At 37.9% G+C, this 14,059-nt stretch overlaps 1 protein-coding gene across 1 annotated transcript; it reads left to right on the top strand.

The window, feature by feature from the left end:
- The first annotated feature begins 1,755 nt into the window (after nucleotides 1-1,755).
- Nucleotides 1,756-13,729, top strand: DMC1 (DNA meiotic recombinase 1). Its single transcript, XM_088531842.1, has 14 exons — nucleotides 1,756-1,805; nucleotides 2,487-2,577; nucleotides 3,190-3,234; nucleotides 6,347-6,493; nucleotides 6,789-6,871; nucleotides 7,522-7,574; nucleotides 8,500-8,541; nucleotides 9,730-9,802; nucleotides 10,511-10,602; nucleotides 11,474-11,547; nucleotides 11,649-11,763; nucleotides 12,248-12,308; nucleotides 12,585-12,701; nucleotides 13,406-13,729. The coding sequence occupies exons 2-14, from the start codon at nucleotides 2,518-2,520 to the stop codon at nucleotides 13,473-13,475; spliced, it is 1,032 nt and encodes a 343-aa protein (XP_088387968.1). The 5' UTR covers nucleotides 1,756-1,805; nucleotides 2,487-2,517; the 3' UTR covers nucleotides 13,476-13,729.
- The last annotated feature ends 330 nt before the right edge of the window (nucleotides 13,730-14,059 follow it).

Genomic DNA, 14,059 nt, shown 5'->3' on the forward strand with positions numbered 1-14,059 from the left:
CAGTAATGCAACACACTTCACAGTTGGTAAATACAACAGCTGATAAATTTTAGAAGATGAACTGATCAAAGATCAGCCAGAGCCCACAGGGAATAACATGGATTTGCGGCGCTCCCCGCGGCTGCGGCTCTTGAGGGCAGGGGCGCGAGGCCGCACCTCAGCCACCGGCCCGCGCTGCCCCTCGCCTCACGCCGGGCGGGAACGGCCCCGCGCCCGGTGCCACAGGAGGAGACTGCGGCTGTGGGGAACCCTCCTCGCCGGCGCTGTAAGCGCTCGGGGCCTTGCACTATGGGAGGTGGCCCTGGGCAAGCGGCGCTTTCCTTGTCCCTGTAATTGCGAGGATTTTCCGTGTTGAGATGCGCTGTGGTGCTCGTCCCCTCTTGGAGCATGAATTTGCTTCCCCCAAAATGGCGTCAGGAAAAGCCAAACAGGGTGTTGATACATGATTAAGCGTTTGTTTTCCTCCAAAATCGATGCACCAAAATGCCACCACAGCGCACCTCAGGGGCGCTCCCGAGGTGGAGGGAACGGGCGGGTACTGCCACTACAGCACAGGAGGCCCAGACTCACCCCCAGGGACCTTGGCAGCAGCGTTTCTGTCAGCTCAGAGGCAGTTTATTAACTCCGAGCCTGCGTTTGGGCCAAGTCCCTGTCACAGCAACAGCATGTGTATGTGTCCGAAGGGGTGCCGCAAGCAGCTCTTGCTCGTACATGCTAACAAATGGCTCCTGGGGAGGCTGCAGCCGCGCCAGGGCCACTGAGGAGACAGAGATGTCTCTGCTTCTCCATAAAGAAACTCACTTCTTGTATTGGCTCTGTCGTCTCAGCATTTCGGCTTTTTTTACCTGGCCCTTTGCAGTCAGCAGTGCTTGGAGGCATCTAGATCCTCAGTGTGCAGAGACACTAGTAACAGCAAAACTGTCCACAAAACAGGCCTGTTTTGTTCATTCTTAAAGCTTTTCGTGGAATGTGGTATAATTTATCCATTTCCCACCCCCTCCTGCCCCCAACCACCCGGAAGCAACAGGTTTGGGTCTGTCTAGTTTTTCTACTGTGAGATGCCAATTGCCTAAGGATGGGGAGTGGGAGAACGGGCCTGTTTAGCTGAGTGCAGGGTTATAACACATTTCAGGAGGGCTTTTAAATGGGGAAGGGAGCTGCAGTGTAATTGTAATGCCTTTTGTGTTACTTGCTTTTCTCCCTTAAGTGTCTGAAGCTAAGGGATTGTTAAAATCACACCAGCATGTGTTTTTATGCTCATTAACATTTTAAAGCAATCATTTTTTTCCCCACTCATACAAGGTGTGATACAAAGGCATGATTTTTCATTTCCTAATTGTCAAGGTTCTGAAAAAAAGTACATCCTGACAACTAACAGAAACAAATTATTTTATAGGAGTATTTTCATGAAAGACTAAAAGGAGGGATCCTGTTGTATTTTCACTGTGAAAACCAAATAAGCTTATTTTGAAATTATAGCTTTCTCTCAGTCTTCCACTCTTGTGTCTACACAACTTCTTTGCAAGCAGGTTACACCAGCTTTAAGTATCCATTTGAAAACTGAGCAAAGGTATTTGCAAATACTTATTCTACATTACTCATGTCCTCTTAGACATCCTGTAGTTTCAAAATAAACCAGTCTTACATATTTTCCATAGACTTCTACTAACAAGGATGAGCAAGCAAACACACATATAAATCTAGATGAGCTAATTCACAAAACTTCTATTAAGGCATAGCTAGAAGAGTGAAGGTAAGCTCACAATTAAGACTGAAGCAACTAGTCTACAAAACTGATACAGCAGGTGATAAAATCATATTTATAAGGAACTTAGTGGGTTTTTTTTTTTTTTTTGCTTTTGTGAAAGCTAAGGAGGTGATATTGCGCTTTCTATCTGGCCATGCCAGCAGTAAGAACCTATGCTGATTCTAGGCCTTGCTTAGAAACAGTGACACAAAGAGGGCAGTGAAGCTGTATTGGAGAATTGACCTGGCAAGGTAACCATAAAAAAACATGAAATAAGTTCTCTGTATGTGTATTTTTGCATAATACTTCTCCTCTCCTGCCCCAATTTTTATTACACTTACTACAGACATTACTTTTTTATCCTCATCATCTATTAAGTCTTGTAAACTCCAGCAAAGAACTTGAAAACAAATACAGCCTAATAGTCTACTCATAGTATATAACTAAGGAGTTGTAGCCATCTCAGTAGCACTATTTTGTGGATTTTGTGTCCCAGAGAGAGGGGGAAGCTGAGGTGTTGTGTAGCCGTTCCATTTCCATACCTGTTAAACTCTTTCTAGCCAGGTTGATTCACCTGGGAGTAACAAAATGGATTTTCTCCTTTCATCGAAGAGCTGGAAGTAGATCTGAATTTAATTCCATATGTGATCACACCAAGAAGGTTGAAAGACTTTTTTAAAAGTACATTCATTTAGTCATGTATCACTACCCCAGTGCTGTCTTTGTTTGCATTTCTCAGCACTGATCAATACTTTGTTGCCTGCTCTTTCATGATGAAGGCCTTGGACGATCAGGTAGTCCAAGAAGAACCAGGATTCCAAGATGAAGAGGTATGTTTTGGTGCATTGAAAAATAAGTGCAGCAAATGTTAGCCAAAGATATTTTTATAGAGTTATGAAATCACAGAGAGACAAGAGGTCCCCAAAGACCATCGGGGAGTTCAATGCGTTTAAAATGTTGTTATGATCCAATAAAAAATAATCTTATGCTCCTATTCTGTATATGGTCTTGCTTTTCAAGTTTAAGTATTTTTCATTAACCTCTCAAAAGCTATGCACAGATTTCCTGGATTATTATTACTGCTTTATACTTTTCATTTTTATATTAAATGCAAGGAGACTATCAGTTACTTTTATACTTCCTGAAAAGGAAGATAAGTTGAGGAGGAAAGAATAAAGAAGTAACTCATAACACAGATTTTATTACCATAGTAGAAGATTGCTTGGTGTTGAAGATATGTTTTATGAAGACGGTGATAGGAAATGTGTAGGCCTTCTTGGCTCACTGTGGTTTTGCTTATTTTAGTAGTTCAATAGACAATGTATCATTAGGGGAAAAAAATCATTTCAAGGCTTAAGAATTTTAAATGGACATGTAATGAAATAGAAGAAATTATAAGAAAAAGTAAAATTTGTTTTTCCTTTGTTTTCCTTTTTTTTTAGGAATCCTTTTTTCAAGATGTAGATTTGCTACAAAAGCATGGAATTGTAAGTATAAGCAGTGCCATTTTCATATGCTTTGTCCATCCAGGGCTATTTTAAGGTTATTTTTAAAAACAGCCATTCATACAAATGATTGAAATTCCCCTCCGTAATAAATTCTAAATAAGCATCATTTGAGGACAGACTCTGTTTTTGACAGAGGACAAGTTTCAGAAAATCTTATTCCAATAAAATTCCTAAATGAAGTGGCAAGATATGCAAAGTATTTAGCACCCAACACTTCTTGAAAACCCAATGAAATGCTACTTCAGCTGAAAATTGTATGATAGATTACTTTCTGCTCCTGCCATTACTCCTGTATTTTGAATACTTGTGAAATTATATTGTGACATATATTCAAAATATTTTCAAAATGTGTGACATATTTTCAAAATGCTGCTGAAGAAGAGGGTAGAGTAAGAGCAAAAAAGGTACTAGGAGATAGAGAAATAAGCAGTTAGATTTCTTCTTCATTAGATACATTTTCCTGTAATTTTTATCATCATGATAATTGATCATTATCAGATAAATATCACTTGTTGATTGGAATTACTATTACTACATACTAATCCAGGAGTCTGGCTCAACCCTATTATGCTCAGTATTATATAAACACCGAATTAAAAAGTTATCTTTGCCTGAAAATGCTTTAAAATTTAACTCTTTGATAAATGAACCACAGAGGGATGGATCCACAGGGAGGACACAGACACAAAGAGGCAGCGTTAGGCAGCACGATAATCACTGGACGTAGCTTGTCAGCAGTCTAACTGTCAGCTTTTTATTGGGAATCCATTGAGGGTGAGTTTTAAAGAAAGCTTTGAAGGATCGTGGGAAAGCGAGCTCCAATCATGGGACAAGACAGCAAAACTACACGAATTCTTGTTTAAGAAAAGCAGACTGACTTTAAAAAAGGAGGCTGACTTTAGGAGTGGAAAGGTGGGAGCACAATCCTGTTGGCACTGAATGAGACATAGTATGTACAGACTGGCACTAAGGTATGAAAGATATTGAAAATAAAGATAGATTTGGGCTGTTCTTCACATTGCAGTTTTTGGAGACAGATCTAGTGTAAGAGCTTCTTGCTCCTTTTCCTTTTTTACCTTCCTTCCAAGTGGCCATTCCCATGCTCCATCAGAAGTTGTCTCAGCTGTGCCCATGAAACTGTATGTGACAATATGATGGTCCCTAGCTATTAAATTAACTGCTTAAAGAAGTAGTTTTGGTGGTTTTTTGTTTTATTTTTTGTTTGTTTCTGGGAGTAGAGAGAGAACTATTTAATGGATCCAACACTATGGCCACAAACAGAGCCAAATTAACACAACCAAGACTCTGGTCTGATGTCCAGAAGTTTTTGGTAGGACTTAAGGTGCTCCAACACCACAGCCTTTGCTAAGTGACCCCTCCTCTTCTGTCACATCTGCTTTGTGGCCACCCTGCAAACTGGATTATTAAATCAACTCATCCAAACTGTATCACAACGAAAAATGTTTTGTGTTTTTTGGTTTTAAATCCGCTCTCTTTTCCACTTCAGCAGCGTACAGCTGAGCCAAGTTGTGACATAAAGAGGCAGAGGATCAGGTCAAGCCACATGTGTAAGGGGGGGATGAGTGTAAGGGAGAGCTCCCACCGTGTAACCTGCTTTTGTCTACTAGAATTATTTCCTTATTTTAACTGTGCTAATGCTGGGAAGCAGCTAGGTACTGTAGACAAAACAGAACATGCACAGTGGGCTCTGATGGGAATTCAGTCAGCGCGTAGTTTCACATGCTGGGCCTGAATTACGTTCTCTGCCAGTCACTGACTCCTTGCTGCATCTTCTGCAGGTGTTCTCACTGGCATATCAAGCAGTAAATCCTAGCATCTTCATAGGTAAATTAGCTAATTAGCTGTTGGTGGAGGTTGGATGTGAGTTGGACAGAGCTGGAAGTTTGTTAGTGGTGTTTACCACTCAGGGAATTGTAATGTGGAACAGCGTTTACGTTGGTGCCACCCAAAACAAAAAGCCAGGGAAGAAACACCAAAATTGGGTAAAGCTTTTAAAGTTGTGGTATAGAAAAATGATCTTCACAGCAGTAGTCTGTTGTCTTAATGGAAAAACACCAGGAACAATAAGGTCCATGCTTTTTATATGACTGGTTATTATATCCTTTCGGGTAGAAGTTATTTTTATTCATGACTGACTGTGCCTCACCCATCCTTATTCATATAATAATCAAAAAATATATCACAAGATGAGAAATAAGCTTCACAGTGAATGTGATTAATTTACCCTGTAGTCTCCCTCCATTCTTATGTCCTATGTACCCACACACTCTAGATAAGATGATACACCAAGTTCATATTTTTTTAAAGAAAGAACTTGGATGATGGTAAATCGAAGTATCACCCCCAAAGCTGGTATTTTTTTCTTGTGAATAATCTATTTTGCCTTGACATTTTCAGTGATGTCAGAATCACCAAAAAAAAAAGGGTTCTCAGCAAAGTGTGTCACCGGCTCTGAAATCGTGATGTACCCACTACATGAAAAATTCCAGTAAATTTGTTCCATCTCAAAGTATACTTTGGATCTGGCAGGTTATGTGTATTTTAAATTGAACTGACTGTGAACATTTAGAAGCAACATAGTGGGTAGAGTGAGTTTTAGATGACCCATGACAGTCAGCTGCCAGCACTTTGTGAGAGCCAGTTTCCAGCTACCCCTGATCAGATTATCTGGTTTACAGATTATCTGTGCTATGGTACCAAGGACATCTTGGATTTGATAAGGTTTATGAGGTCGGGCTGCACACTTTGAAATAATCCATATTACTCCCTTACTACTGGCTTGGATCTAAAACGATGCATGGAATAGAGACAAGGAGCCAAGACACTTTTCTCACAAAGGCATCAGGAAGTCTGTGATCCCCCATACCAATGTTACTCACTCACGCACTTACTCACTTTTTTTCTTTAATTTGGATGCTATTGTCTCCTCTTGCACTACATCACAGAGAATTTACTGTAAATCTGTTTCTTTCTTGGTTAAAATACAGGTGCATATGAATATATACTATAATGTCTTTCAAAAACTGACTTTGCTTTCCGGAGTACTCATAGAAGGGGCCTTTCTTCACAGAATGTAGCTGATATTAAAAAGCTGAAGTCAGTAGGGATCTGCACTATCAAAGGAATCCAGATGACAACAAGACGGGCACTGTGCAATGTGAAAGGGCTTTCAGAAGCCAAAGTGGACAAGATTAAAGAAGCAGCAAACAAGCTTATTGTAAGCAAATTGCTTTCTTGATAGTTTAAATGTTGGCTGCCCTCTCCAAAATAGTATCCAACATTTCTCTTAAAAGCGTTTTCCTCCACATTATCAAGATAATTCTGAAAATGATTCTTCTTATTACTGTTTGTTACTGTATTTTATACTCTACAATAACCAGACAAATACTGTGATGCTTTTCATATCTAACCTGTGTAAATGAGACTTGGGTGGTCCAATACTTAGGAGGAATATCACATCACCTTCAGGTTAAAGCTCTCAAACAAACCTCTCATGCTCTTTGGTTTTCTAGGAACCAGGCTTTCTGACAGCTTTTGAGTACAGTGAAAAACGGAAGATGGTTTTTCATATTACTACTGGCAGCCAGGAATTTGAGTAAGTTTAGCCCTGCTTAAATATACCTTAATCCAAATTAATGATGCTAATGAGACACAAAAGGGCAAATAGTCAGATAGGACATGTAGATTTTAAAACCTTGTGTTTGGGGCCAGTGCTGGCTCAAAGTTCCCTGCATGAATAAGCAGCAAGACCAAGTTTCTGAGGACTTTATGCAGTGATTGTATGTTAAGAAAGTTTGCATCCAAATACTCTTCAGTGTATCATCTTTTTTTTCACCTAGTGGAAACAATCTCTAGGACTGAGGTTGAAATGGTAACTCAAAAGCTCTCTTGAGATTATTTTACAGAACATTATCTTTTCAAAGGTATTTTCTCTCTCCTTTCTTTCCAGTAATAGTTTTTATAGCTTTTCTCTTGAACATAGACCTGAAAGGTGAGACAGAGTTAATTCTTTGTGTATCAGTGATTATTTAGCATCCTGTAATTAATGTGCCAAATGAAGGACTTTAGGACAGAAACAACCTTACAGTGGCAAAAAATTCTTTCTTTTTCTTTTTCTTTTTCTTTTTCTTTTTCTTTTTCTTTTTCTTTTTCTTTTTCTTTTTCTTTTTCTTTTTTTTTTTTTTTTTACTTTCCTCTTGTGCTTTTGTGGGCCTAAGTATATCATAATTCTCTCCCTTTCTCCAGTAAGCTGCTGGGTGGTGGGATTGAAAGCATGGCAATCACTGAGGCCTTTGGAGGTAAGAAGAAGCTCATTTAATGAGTTCTAGTGAGCAGGTAAAGAACTGCAGCATAATTTTGATTTTAAATTAAGCTGAATTTCTACTATCAAACTTATCACACTGTAGTCATAACAGATAAGCCCCTGCATGAGTACAAAAAGAACGATTCCACTTTTAGTATTTTCCCTCACTTTTTTTTTTTCCTTTGATTTGTTTGCAGATTAAGTTTGAGCTGAGTAATCATTAGACCTAGGGCCAGGGCAATTCACTGCATCATAGCATTATTAATACTTTTATTAACAATATTATATACAAAGGATTTCCCTGATACATGATCTGTTCCTTTCCAGTAGGGAAACTGCCGCAAAAGATAGTCTCTTTATGCACACTTAGGATGCATTGAATTTTGTATAACATTAAGAAATTGCACGTAATCTACAATTATACTAAATTTGATCAGTTGGTGGTTAATATTTCAACAACAGTAATAATAGTTTGTGAAACACAGTAATCTTCACTTTTGAAAAGATGTACTAGAGACTCAAACAATTTGATAAAATGAGATTAGTCATCAGAAACATCTTGATCATTTTACTAAAAATGAAACTCAGTCTGGTCAGTGGAATGAACCAATCCCCTTTCCTCCTCCCCCGTTAACAGCTTTACCATCGATGCCTTGTGGAATTTAACTTCCATGTAGAAAAATAGAAATGAATTTAGCAATCAAGCATGATATATTGCAAACTAAAGCATTTCAGATTTTACTTTTTCATGAAAGAGATTTCTATTGTACATAATATAACCTAATTTAATTGGGGTTAAAGATGTAAAAGACAGAGATGCAGATGAATTTTGGTAACAAAAGAGGTTTTCTTACTCAAATAATGCAGGAATTTGACAAACTCGGGAAAAAAAATGACCTTTTTTTTTCTTTATTTAATAGAGTTCAGGACAGGAAAAACTCAGCTATCTCACACCTTGTGTGGTAGGTGTCTAAATACTGAGAATTTCTGTCTGAGTCCATCTTTTGTAGATGTCAAGATTCAACAGAGGCAGATACAAGTCATAATCCTCTAGAAACACATTCTAAAAGACTTTGCTGACTCCTGTATCCGTTAATTGTGTTTGAGTAAAGAACTCTCATAAAAGTATTGCTCGCATCAGTGCAAGTCTTGCTATAAGGAGAGAGAAGGCAACAGACTGTTTCACAGAAACCGATGAAGCTATCTAAAAATACACAGCAGAATATGTGTTATGGGCAGATGGAGACATTGTTTAAAAGGGGCAAAACCAAGGTTCTTTCTCAGCAACTATTTTAATTTCCTGGTTTCAATATGATTTGCTGAATATGACATTCTGAAAGGGCATAGCATACTCCTAGCCAACATCAACTGCACAAACACAGACTTTGGCAGTTACCGTGTTTGGAAGTGCCAAGCAAAGCAGGGCTTCAATGCCTCAGTGCCATCTCAATGCATAAAAATAATAGTAAATAATAGCTAATGTAGCTATTAATGCAGTTGAAATATAGTTACTAGAGACTGAATAAACATTCACTTAAAAAAGTTATAATGGGTATTATGGATCCTTCTGGGAAAAAAAAAATGGGGTTTCTTCCATTTATTCAATCTAATGACCAAATTAGTCAGCAGAGTTGTATCCTTTAGCCTGAGTGATGACAACTGAATGAACTGAATAATTTATTCACTACCAAGGCTGTAAAACCATAGTCACTAACTATTCATGTACCAGCAAAGATTAATATCCAAATAATTATTTGATCATACAATTTGGAACTGAGAAAAAAAAATCAATATCATTAATTTGGGGCCAAGGATTTATAGGATGTTTTGTGTATAAATAACTCTTAATAATATTCGTAAGTATTTGAATGTAAAATGCAAACATTTAGTGACAGCAGTAAGTAAAACACAGTTCTGACACCACTGATTAAATCTCATCTGATCTCCAGCATAGAAAAAGTGGCTCCAATTTGTTTTCTAGATGGCAGTAAAACTTCACTTACTCTTGATTTCCATGCTGAGTAGAAATTAGTGGATTTTTTTTTTTTGTATTCTTGTTATGGACTGTGTTTTACTGAAAATAATAATAGAGCACGAAAACATTCTTTTTTTATCACTTTTTCGTTTTGCTCTTCTATGATTCACTCTAGTGACAGCTCAGCTTCCCGGACCAGATGGCTACACAGGTGGGAAGATTATCTTCATTGATACTGAAAACACTTTGTATCTTTCAGACTGTTGAAAGTCACAGGTATGATGGCCTGGAAAGATGGTTCATTTTGTTATAAATATAACCAAATAGCAGGTATTTCACATGTGAATACAATACATGTGCAATATCATGCTATAGTATCTAACCTACTTCATCACACATGAGGGAAAGTCATTAAGTTTACTCTTTTCAGAAATGGCTAATGCTGAAACCTGGACAGCACAGTGGGTAGTGGCCAGGAGGCTGGAGTTTTTATCTCTTGTCATTTCATGCAATCTAACCTGGATTAGTTTAGGTTAGGATACAGATTTTCACAGTTTTTCTGGAGATCTAATACACCGAGAATACACCTTTTTTGTGGCAGAATGTGATGGAAGCTTTTCTATATACTTCAAAAGCAATTCATCTGAGTACTAAACACCATTTACACTTTATGTCTGTTGTAGACTGAGGATAAATAGTTTTTGTTCACTGCTAAGTTTCTAGAGCACAAAAATCCTTATGTCCAAAAAGTCTCCCAAGCACAAAATAATTAATGGCCATGAGCTCTAAACTATCTTTAGGCTATCTGGGACAGTGTGAAAAGTCAAAGTCTTCTCCAAGATCAAAATACATAGTCCTTTTATTTATTTATTCAGAGTTCTATTTTGGAAGGGGGTTGCATTATTTTCAGAGCACGGTTTATACAAAGAGAAATCCTTAACGATGACTAATGTCAGCCGGCCAGACCGACTGCGGGACATTGCTGATCGCTTCAGTGTTGACCACGATGCAGTACTTGACAACGTGCTGTATGCACGTGCATACACCAGTAAGACCACCACCCCAACTGACAGAATATCCTTTTTTTTTCCTCTAAGTCTCCTATTTTAATGGTTCTCTGTTTATTAGCTGAAATTTCCCACTGAAAATCATAAAGAACGTTTCGTAGCTAGCAAAAGGAGTTACAACCTTGCTTCCCTTTTCTGCTTCTCGCACTGCACTGTAGCACATTTGCTCAGTGTAAGTATTTCAGCACAGTTGCACTGCATAAACAATAAAGTTTTGCAGTTTTCAGAAACCTTAAGTGAAGTCTGCCAGGTATGGGATAGGTGTCAGTGTAGCACCTTGGTATCTGTTGCTCCTCGGAAGTAACAGTGATTACACAGTTGTGACTGCCTGAAAATTCTAAGAAAAAGCTAATTCTATAAATGTTTTTGAGAAATTCTGTATGATTTTCTAAATAAAACCTTATAGAGAAGACTTCATGCACTGTGTGACAAGACATTATGTCAAAACCTCAAGAAAACTTAACAGGGCCTTTACTGTCTGAAAATGACACGAAGATGAACACTGAGTAATACAGTCTTCTCTGTTATCTAATTGTACAAGGAATTCAAATGTTTATATTGATTTTCAGTTTCCAACACACAACAAAAGGTTGTCTTGATGCACAGTATGTGAGACTTTTCATGGAGAAGTTTTGCTAGTTGGGTAAAGTGTAACAAACCTGCAGAAGCATAGGCAGCACTGTGTATCGCAGAGGCAGCTTGTTAGTTGGACATTGGTTTAAAACTGCTAGCAGTGGAACAATAAATAGTGTAGACATTTAAAGTCATGTGTTAAAATACAAAGTGGAAATCTGGCTTTTGTTGCTTCACAGCTTTTCTTTCTGATTCTAAACTAATTTGACAACTCCTCAGGTGAACATCAGATGGAGTTGCTTGACTATGTAGCCGCCAAGTTCCATGAGGAAGCTGGTATCTTCAAGCTATTGGTACAAGATTTCAACACTTCTCTTTTGTTTTCCCTTACTCTTTTCAGAATTGTTTTTCCTCTTTTCTTCCACTATATTTATCTAGCCTAATTTCAATGCAGGTCATAGACTCCATTATGGCGCTCTTCCGGGTGGATTTTAGTGGTCGTGGAGAACTGGCTGAACGGCAACAGAAACTTGCTCAGATGCTGTCAAGGCTCCAGAAGATATCAGAAGGTAGGGGCTATATTGCAAAATATGGAAAGCATGAGCAGGAGTTACTAAAACACCAGTTAGTGATAGCTCAGCATAACAACCTAGGAATCTTTCTGCATTTTACACTTCAATTGGTTACCAAAAAGAATTTTTTTAAAGAAGTTGAAACTGATGAAAAAGCAAAACAAGGTGACAGACTAAGGATTTCTGAAAATTATTCAATATTTAGAGTCTTCCTTGAAATTTTAAGAATGCTTTTAAGAGAACTCCCAAATGAGAGGACAGGTTGACAAAGTCTACAGTGGAAGTCAAACAGGAGCAAAGCTAGGCCCTCCCTTGATTAACTCCTGCCATCAAAGGCAAAAAAAAAAAAAAATTGCTTCTTTTTCATTGGGAGTTTGAAGTGCTTCACTGTCAACCTTGCTTTTACCATGCATGCGACAATCTATTTGAATTATAATTTAATGTATATATATTTCTTTCTTGACAGTATTTTCTTTTGCAGAATATAACGTGGCGGTGTTTGTGACTAATCAGATGACTGCTGATCCAGGAGCAACGATGACGTAAGAAAAAAAGATTTTCTTTTGGAGCAGCTTATAAATAATGTTTAAGGGTTGTATTTCTTCAGCCTCTTGAACTTTATGAGAGCAAAATAAAATGCTGGCATTGAGAGTTTGAACATCCTATTTTCAGATAGGCGTGTAAAAGTCCACTTTTGATTAATTTACCTATTTATTATTCATTACGGAGCCCTATATACCTTAGCTGAGAGTTAATCACAGTGTGATTAATGTTTTGAATCTGCACAGTGAGTCATCAGTATTTTCTTGATAATTTAGCTTTCAGGCAGACCCAAAGAAGCCCATTGGGGGCCACATCCTTGCGCATGCCTCAACTACCAGGATTAGTTTGAGGAAAGGGAGAGGGGAGCTGCGTATTGCAAAGATATATGACAGGTAAATCACCTTTTATTTACAGGTAGGAGGCTGTGTTATGAGCAAGGTTACAGTGATGAAGTTCGTGGTACTGAAACTTAATAACTTGACAAGTGATTCCTGCTTTCAAATTAACTATGTTTCTGTATGATACGTTGAAAGAAAATGTAAAAAGAGAAACCAATTAACAGATTTAAAGTTCTGTTTACTATCAAGTTTATTAAATTATATAATGTTTCATCACAAATCCTATTACATGCTCATCTCCTAAAGAAGATCATTAAATAGTTTGGTAAAATTGGTGGTCCCTTGGCAGAAAAAGATCCAGACCTATTTAATTATGGAATTTTGCTGGCAAGATGAGTAGTAGTTTACCTGGCAGTCTGTGGCAGACACAAGTCATTACCAAATATATTAATAGAATTAGTGTCTTTATAGAGAGACCCAGTGTTCCTGGTCAGGAACTAAAAACTGGAAGTGAAGATTTTCATAGACAGAATCTTTGCTTCTGCTGCATCTCCTCCTTCCCCTTACTGTAGTTCTCATCTTCAAAAAGATAGATTTCACATTTTCTGGTCTTGATAACCTTAATCACTTTATACACACAGCCATAAGGTGCACAAGTATTCCACGTTGCTTCTTATACTTGTATCATCAGGGGAACTATGCCACAACTGCATCTAACATGGGAGAAAAGCAGTTTCATGTTTCTATTGCTTCCACAGTCCTGAGATGCCTGAAAACGAAGCTACATTTGCAATCACTGCCGGTGGGATTGGGGATGCCAAAGAATAGGCAGAAAACTGATGCAAATGTACAGCTGCAAACAACCTAATCAGCTGGGATGGAGACGTGTGCAACATCGCTGAATTCCTGGCTTCATTTTTATCTTTTGGGGATCATTTGAGATATTTTTGGAGGGCATTGGAATGAGGTCTGTACAGTTCAGTTTTATTGATTTTGATAGAATTTTGTTCCTCTTAGGGTCTTTGTTTTTCAGTTGAACTTTGAGCTGACAAAGATTTAAAAAATAAACTTATGAATTGTTAAAAAAATCCTTTCCCTATGTTTTGTGAAAAATAAATCCTTTTCCCATCAGCTTAATGTACTTTTCTCAGTTTCTTTGAAAGTATCTGTGAAGTAGAATTGAATGGAACAGGATAAGCATTATGCTTGATATAAGCATACCTTATATTTGATAATTTTCTGAGGTAAGGCACCATTTTTCACTATGAAGTCTAGAGCGACAAAGGCAGTAGTAGGGAGGTCGGTTGATCAGAACCAGTAACAGATGAGCGGCTTTCATTTAGCATAGCATCTAATTCTCTGCATACACCAGTCTTTCCCACACTAGGCAGTTATTTCTAATCACAGAGTGT

This window comes from Tinamus guttatus, unplaced genomic scaffold (assembly GCF_059628265.1).
Source record: "Tinamus guttatus ecotype Peru unplaced genomic scaffold, ASM5962826v1 Tinamus_guttatus_pri_ptg000439l, whole genome shotgun sequence".
Taxonomy (NCBI): Eukaryota; Metazoa; Chordata; class Aves; order Tinamiformes; family Tinamidae; genus Tinamus; species Tinamus guttatus.

Coding starts and splice junctions, on each gene's coding strand:
- DMC1 (XM_088531842.1), top strand. CDS start 2,518: ATGATGAAGGCCTTGGACGATCAGGTAGTCCAAGAAGAACCAGGATTC. Junction 2,578..3,189: donor CAGGATTCCAAGATGAAGAG/GTATGTTTTGGT, acceptor CTTTTTTTTTAG/GAATCCTTTTTTCAAGATGT. Junction 7,575..8,499: donor AATCACTGAGGCCTTTGGAG/GTAAGAAGAAGC, acceptor TTTATTTAATAG/AGTTCAGGACAGGAAAAACT.